Source organism: Miniopterus schreibersii, assembly GCF_964146895.1.
Source record: "Miniopterus schreibersii genome assembly, chromosome: 13".
Lineage (NCBI taxonomy): Eukaryota > Metazoa > Chordata > Mammalia > Chiroptera > Miniopteridae > Miniopterus > Miniopterus schreibersii.
The window spans coordinates 50221500-50229797 of record NC_138113.1 but is presented as its reverse complement, the minus strand read 5'-3'; the positions used below and the strand labels follow the sequence as shown (position 1 = coordinate 50229797).

At 47.5% G+C, this 8298-nt stretch overlaps 1 protein-coding gene across 2 annotated transcripts in view; it reads right to left on the bottom strand.

Annotated features, from left to right (window-relative positions):
• Window positions 1–3905: 3905 nt before the first annotated feature.
• The window catches only part of SMYD1 (SET and MYND domain containing 1), a 57896-nt gene continuing 53503 nt past the window's right edge, over window positions 3906–8298 (bottom strand). The window contains exon 9 of one of the 2 annotated variants that reach the window (XM_081156935.1): window positions 3906–4168. In XM_081156935.1, coding sequence (XP_081013061.1) covers window positions 4163–4168 — 6 coding nt within the window. In that variant the 3' untranslated portion in view covers window positions 3906–4162. The remainder of the gene's footprint in view (window positions 4169–8298) is intronic. The other variant, XM_081156934.1, reaches the window with a different exon arrangement.

Here is an 8298-nt window from a genome sequence, read left to right as displayed (position 1 = left end):
ATCCGGTCAGGGCACATACAAGAATCAATAAGTAAGGGGAACAACAAATCTATGTTTCTCTCTCTCTCCCTCTCTCCCCTTCCTCTCTCTCTCTAAAAAAGTCAATAAATTTTAAAAAAACTAAAGTTAAAACACATGAAACACTGGTAGGGATAACTCCATGGGTGTGAATCCTGACTCTGTTTCTCACCTGGGAGAGCTGAGTGAGTTTCTTTACTTCTCCGTGCCTCAGAGTGCTCCTCTCTAAAACGGGTTTTAATGGGTTGTGTAGATGGGATGATTCACATAAATGTGTCTACCAACAGTGATCATTCAGTATTAGCAATGTGTGGCTATGGGTAACAGCCAAGGACACGCTGGAGGAGTGTGGGGATTCTGCAGCCCGGCAACTGTGAGTCCCAGTGAGCCGCCCGACTGTGGTCTGGATCTGGAAGGAGCCTGGAAGGGGGCTGCTCATCCACACAGGCAGGGGCCAGCCCCATCCTTCTCTAGCGAAGGGAGAGACTCAGCTGAGTATTTCTCAAGTGGCAATGACTGCCTCATTTATTAAAAATTAACTAAATTAACTAGTCATACAAGAAATATGTTGTGAAAAAATCAAATAAAAACAAGTAAAAAATGCCTTTGCATCACTGCCCCTTCTCTTCGCACTGCTCTCTTCAGAGTAACTGTCTGGGATGTGCCCTCCACGGTTTCTCTACACACATGTGGTGTATGTACATATATAATCATGCTTATTGAGTTTTTTAAATTCAAATGAGCCTTGGCCGGTGTGGCTCAGTTGGTTGAGCGTTGTCCTGTGCACCAAAAGGTCACCAGTTCGATTCCCGATCAGGGCACATGCCCAGGTTGTGGGTTCGATCCCCTGTCAGGGTGTGTACAGGAGGTAACCGATAGATGTTTCTCTCTCACACTGATGTTTCCCTCTCCCTTCTTCTCTCTCTAAAACGTCAGTAAAAACATATTTTAATAAATTCAAATGAAATCAGTCTATATATTTTTTCTATAACTACCTTTTATTATTTTAACAGTACATCTTTGGAAATACTTTCAAGTCAATATGAACAACTCACTTATTCTTGTTTAATGGCTACACAGTAATTTAAGTCACAGATGAACCATAATCTATGCAATCAATCCTTTATTGATGGATCTTTTAATTATCCTTCCCTCTTTGGGGGGCTATGTTAAATAATACTACAGAGAGAATATCAGTGTGGAAACTATTCCTTCAGGAACCCAAATAAATTCAAACCTCTGGGTTAAGGATATTCCAAAACCACAGACCCTTGAGCTGTGGTGAAGGTATTTTATACATTTGGAAGGCAGAAGTAAGAGCCAATCTTCCTTCTGCAGCAGTTGCTGAAGTTCTGGTGTTGCTGTTGTGGCAGCAGGAGTGCAATGGTTCTGGATTCCAGCAGCCTGAGAAGTGGCACCTTTTCAGTAGTTCAAACCTCGATCAAGGTGACACCACCTTATTGGATCCAAAACTTGAAGACACCAGCACCTCCAACCAGCAACCTCTGGATTCCAGCCCAGAGGCATTAGTGGCTTCAAATTCCCTCCTTCCTTTTGCTCTTCCAGCTCTTCCAACACCTTGGAAAGCAATCCCCTGTGTTCAGTTTTCTCATCTGAAATGCCTATGGTAATATCTGTTCCCACACTTGACTCCTGTACTGTTTTTCTCCATTACTTAAAAAACAACAAAAACAACTTGACCTTATCCTGAGCAATAATATCCATGAGGTCATAAGTTGGTGCATATTTTTCTAATAAATATTAGACTAAATGCATAACTGTTAATATTATCTAAAATCATCCTTTGTGCTGATATATGCTCCATTCTGGGAAACTCTAGTCTGGGGAACACAATCCAGCCTCCCATTCGCCATCTGCTAGTGACCTTCCTCTCCAGCACCCACCTCCAGTCCCCCACAGGGACCCTTCCTCTCTCCTCTCTGCCCACCTTCCCTGAAACACAGGCCTTTCTGCGGCAACAGCATGTTTTTTCACCCCTTTTCATGCTTTGTTCTTTACTCATGAAACTACCTTAACTCCTTCCCCGACCAGAAATTTTTCTCTTACTCTTAGTTCAATCATTAGCTACATTTTCAAGTTTTATCCAATCTTTCGAAAGGCAGCTTCAGCTTCTTTCACGCTCCCTACTAGACAGTCAGTTCCTTTGTAGAGCCCATATGTAACCCCCGCATGAATCTCACATGGAGGGTCAGAGTATGTTTGTTGAGCAGATGACTGAGAAGTGATGAATCGTGTGTGGCATCAGTGGAACCTGAGACTGGGGAAGGCCGTCCCGGAGGAGGGGACAGAAGAATGCTCATGGTCACCATGGCGCACAAAGTATGTGCTTACAGAGAGGCCCGCACGGGGAGGTCCGGGAAACCCAGTATAGGAAGAGCTGCAGATCCTCGCTTTAAAGATTTACAATTCAGTAAAAGTGCTTTGCACAGCACCTCCACTGAACACATGAGCCCGGCCACCACCTCAGGATCTTTATTTCCTTTGAGATCTCTCTTCATGCACATGGACTGTCAGGTTATTTGAGCGAGAGTCATAAGACATTTCTGAATCAACTGTAAACCAACAACCATTCATGACTCAAGAGGTCAATAGCACCTGGACTATTGTCCTATCCACATATTCCGAACACATCCTCCATGCAAAGTACACTGCTAAGCTCTGGCTTAGAAGAATTTTCAGGACAGTAACCTAAATACACCTTTAAAAATTATAGTATGGAAATAATAAAAGTAAAAAATATAAGCTTTGGAGTCCAAAGGACTGGGTTCGTTGCTCCTATTTGGCAGCTTTCTATTTAAGTAGCTGGAAGCAGTTACTAACCTTTCCATACCTTAGTATGCTCATCTGAAAAATGGGGATTATAAGGCTTGCCTTACAGTATTGTTTTGAGATTTCAGTGAGACAGTACAGAGCACCTACTTAGTGTTCAATTAGTGGAAGCTGTATTTTATCACTATTAATAGAATAGAGTAAAAATCGCTATTGGGGATATTGATCTAGAGGGACAGAGAAAACAGACCTCAGGGGGGCTACATGGAAAGGGACTGTGAAGCTGAGCCTGGAGGGATGTCCTGACTCTGAAAGTCTGATGAATCATGGCTCTGAAGCAAAGGATGCAGGATTGCTGGGTGTGGATGGCAAGTTAGCCAAGGATTGCTTGGAAGAGATTTCTCTTTGAAGTGCCAGACTGATCTGAAGCCAACTGGACGAGCTTTCAACCCTCACGGGGCAAAAGAACACAAGAACTCAGGGACACGAGATAAACAAACATTATTAGCTTTTACAACCAAAATAAGGGCCTTATGGATTAGCCTTTTAGATAAGTTTTGCGTTCCTCATTGATTACATCAGCCCTTAAATGATCTCCACCCACTCCCACTGCCCGCCACGGAACCCACAGGTTTCTCTCTACCTTGCACAGCAAAGGAGATCTCACTGGGGGCCTAAACTGAGTCATAGGAAGGTGTCACTTTACACAATAAAGATTTTTCTAAAAGTTACTGTGTAAAAGGAAATTTTGCTGAGCACACTTTTCAGTGTAGTCTGTGTAGTATGATTCCTTTTACAGTGCAAACCACCCACAAGTTTTGTTTGCCATATTTCTACCTTTGCCCCCAGTGCATTCTTCAAGCATGCACATCTCTAAAATGCCACGGACATTATGTGGCTTTGAGGCAGATTCCACTCTAGGTACTGGACAGCTGTTACAGGACACTTTTTAAGGGTTTCACAGTGAGAAGAGGCAGAATAGGCATACACAATAAAAGGCTTAAGAGTGTCTTTTAAAAGTTTTTCCTGAAGGACGTATATCCTAAAATCCCACCAAAAGGATTTAAAACTGCACGAAATAAAAACACAACACTTTCAGGACCTACCACATGGTCAATGGAGCAGAAGCAAACTCTTTATTCAGTGCAGCTAGAAGGTGCAGAAATATAGCTGAGGTCACAAGCAAGGATTAAAATCCCAGGTACCAGGAGCACAGAGGGAACTGAGGGTCAGAGCAATAAGCAGTGAGGTGAGTCTGGGCACCTGGAGTGGTTGCCAGGCTTGGCGCGAGGCCCGATGGCCAGGAGCATGGGTTTTCATAACCCTCGGAAGATGAGGCTGCAGGAGATGAGGCTCAGGCCTGCAAAAGACACAAAGTGGGATGTGAGACGCCTGGTAGGACAGCTGCAGCACAGCAAACCAGGGACTGGAGACACTACCCAGTGAACCAGGAAAATGGGAAGAAGCTTGTTCCCAAGCCAGGAGATAAACACAAAAATTGCTCTTGGGCTGGTGACACCTGATAACCTCTGGACACGTGGCAGAAGCAAATGCAAAGTGCTCTGAGTCCCTCTGATATGAGCCCACGTTCCTGAAGAAACTGACAGTTACTCAGCGCTTTTGCAAAGCAGAGATAAGAAAGTGGAGGCTCAGAAAAGCCAAATCCTTATCCAGGATCACGTCAGGTAAAGGAAAGAGCTGGGCCCAAACCCAGCACTTCCCATCTGCAGCCCTGCCTCTAGTGTATGGGCTCATAGGGCACCTCCTGGGACACCGGGGAATGGGCAAGCTGGCACTGGAGACACCCTGGGGCCAGATACAATGCAAAGGTGCCTCACTTGAAATGACCGCCAGGCATATCCTGGCCACCGAGGGACATGTCACCTCCTCTCCCACACCTCCATGCTGCTCAGCTGAGTAGGGAATGTGAGGAGAGGGGACATCTGGCGGAGATGAGAGGGGTGCTGGAGTCTCTGGTTGACTCCAGAAGCTGTTTCCATGAAGTGGGAGTCTTTTTTTTTTTTTTTCCTTGAAAGCCACTTGAACTTTGTCATTCCAATTATGCTTATCTCTTCTGTGTTTGCTTAGCTCGTGGGTGGGAAATGTCATTACCCTCTCCTAATTTTATGGGAAACTATTTATAAGTGATACATTTTGAAATGGCCACTAACCTCCTTGGCCCCAAAACTCACACACCAGAAATCTGACCAAAAGGAGGCTAATGGGGGTTGCCTGAGAGTTGCCCTGTCTAGGATCTTGGGGGGAGAGGATCCTTGCCTTATGACTGTCAGCTTGGTCTACCTGCCTCTCCATCTGTCGGGCTGTCCATTTGCTGTGGGAGCTGTCAGGTCTTCACCAGCTGTGCCGGACCCCTGACCAGGCGGAGGGAATCCTGCCCAGGCATTGCCTGGACAAGAAGCACAGGCAGCAAGGGCCGCAGGGAGTCAGCTCACGGGTCCTGCTTTTCCTCAGACACCAGAAAAGGGGTACCCCATCCATCCAGGCTTCCCAGAGGCCTCTAGGATGGGTGCTGACTTGCCCTAAAGAGAAGCTTTCATGATCCCCCTTCCCACTCTCCACCTTAGAGCCCAGAGAGCAGCACTGTGGGGCGTGTCACCTGACATCTGTGGTCAAGGGGAGAGGGTCTGGATGTGGACTTTATATGTCAGGTGTAAACGAAAATGAATCTTAGACTGTAATAAAGAATGAAAAGCATTTATTTCAGCAAAAAGGAGCAGCAGCCCAGGAAACAGGTTCAAGTAGCAACCTAAATTGTGTTTCACCAAGACAAAGGGGAGGCCACCTTTTATAGTGAAAGTTCCCACCCAAGTTCTTAATTAGGTCTGTTTTATGTAAATGAGGTATTCCAACTTGTATACTTCCAATTGGTCGAAATCTCGCAGTCCTGGCTGTTCGGCATTATTCGTCCTGATCGGTGGTTATGGAGCAGTTCTGATTTACAAGGCAAAGGTGCAGGGCATAGTAGGTGAAGCTGAGAGTTCAGCCTCACGTGGGTCTGCAGAGTATGTGAGAAGCCCTCGGTTGACTGTGGGGAGTCCATCTCAGCTGAAAACTTTCATCTCGGGGTTCATATCAAAAGAATCTTTCTGCCCTGGGCAGTTTTGCTCAGTGGTTAGAGTGTTGGCCTGCAGACTGGAAGGTCCCAGGTTCAATTCTGGCCAAGGCACGTGCCTTGATTGCAGGCTCGATCCCAGCGCTGGTGCAGGAGACAACCAATAGATGTGTCTCTCTCACATCGATGTTTCTCTCTCTCTACCTATGTCTCCTTTCCACTCTTTCTGAAAAGGCAATGGAAAAAATATCCTCAGATGAAAACTAAAAAAAAAAAAGTCTTCTTCTCAGGGTCCACGTTTTACTGAAGTAGTTAGGTAGTTGGAGAGGGGATTAAAGAAAGATGAAAGGGGATTCACTGTGCAACAAATGAGCAGCTTCAAACTCGACACTAGCCTTCCTAGAAACCCTTCCAGCCTCACTACCACTGGGGGTGTCTTAGGAACTCATCACCCACACGCTCTCACTGGCCCGTCTCCTTGCCCCCCACACTTCTACCTGCTCCCCTGACATCCAGGAGGAAGAAAGAAAACACAACCCAGCCTCGCCCAGTCTGCTGCACAGCAGCCCTCTCCTTCACCAACTTAGCCCTCACTGGACATGTACCTTGGGGCCCACCTTCTCTCCCAAGCAGCTTATCCAGTCATTTACACACACACACACGCACGCACACACACACACATGCACACACGTGCACGCACACACTGTCCTCTCTGAGAGGAACGCTGATGCCAGTTCTTAAACTAATAGGTTTTTTAAAATAGATTTTTCACTTCTGTACATATACGAAAGTAACAAATCATTGTCCCACCTGGAAGAGACTAAGGTCTAATGTGGCCACCTCAATATAACGAGACATATTAAAAGATTACATAGTCAGGATTCAGAACCAAATGAGAGGAGACCGTGGCCACGCCTGGCGTCCTTTGCTACCCTTTCCTCATGCCCACCTTGGCATAGAGCCACTGAGCACTAGAAGGCAAGGTTTGCTGTGCCAGGATCAGCCTGGCCGCACATGCAACCAGTGCCCTCTCCCCGCACTGCTCAGGTGGTAGCGATCTCCTCATGGCAAGGTGCACGCTGATGCCACTTGTCAGGTTGCCTGACAAGGGCTCTGGCATTGAGACGTGAGTGAATGAGAGGCATCAGGTGCTGGGTCCACGTGGACGAGCACATGTGAGGGGTGGGGATCACAGAGCACACCTTTGTTGTGGCCTGACATGCTCGTGCAAGTGCGGTGCTCCCTGCACTTGTCTTCCTGTGACATCACTGTCCACTGGCATTAGCCCCCATCCACCCGCATGTTCCTGCCTCATGCATACCCAGAGCCTGAGGGCTGCCAGGCTGCCAGGGCAGATGCCCCAGCAGCCAGAGAGCTTCTGGGTCGGAGCAGGGACTGCCCGTTTGGCACATGAGCACGTGAGCATATAGTCATCACGGTGACAGTGCTGCAGGTAGGAAGAGGCAGGGTCCCCCGGCAGAGTGAGAAGTGTCCAGGACACAGAGAGCTGTGTCTGGAATGTGCCATCTGCCCAGGCGCGGGCGGGAACGGCAGAGCAGGACGCAGTGGCAGGAGAAAGAGGACGGGGCTGGAAGGGGAGAGCTGGCTCTCAGCCTGCGTCGTGAGCGGCCAGCCCTAGTAGCATCCCTCGCGTGGACCCTCAGCCAGGCCACGGCCCATTAGATGCCCAGCTGCCCAGCCCCGGCTCCCGTGATTTGGGAGCCTGTGCCAACCTGACTGCTCCATTGCCCTTTGTATTTCTCCTTTCCCTTTAACTGGAAGAGCCATGGCCTCGTTATGTTTTGGCGGCTTTAGTTGTTGACCCAGCATTAACTGGGCACCTACCAAGTGCCAGGTATTGGGAATACTAGGGGAGAAGTAGAGTGAAAAAGGAAACATAGAGAAACAACCCCAGTAGGAATTCGAATAGAGGTTTTGCCAAGTGCTCTGCGAGCCCAGAGGATTCAGAGGAGGCGGCCGGGTGCAGGAGGGAAAGACGGGCGCGGAGAGCAGAGGGGGAGCAAACACGGACGCATGGGCATCCCCGGCGTGTTCAGCTGGCCCAGCAGGCAGTGCCCTCTTCTCTCCACTGCCTTGTATCTGCCCAAAAAAATGCATCTGAGTTTCCACACAGCTGGTTTAAAGGCTTACGCCTTCCCTTTAGTATGCACTGTTTTAACACTTCAAAGTGGAGGCTGCGGAGGAGCCTGCAGTCACCAAACCAGGATACAAAGCAGCTCTAGGGACTGGTGACAGCTTTGTAAAAATTAAGTCTGTGTAATGATAAAGATGGGAAGAGATCATAAGGTTATGTAAATAAGGTGAGGTTTTGAGTTTAAAGGGATTCTTTAGTATTTTTCTATTTGTCTAGATCTAGATACACACACATATCCATGCACAAGCAAACACATGTGTAT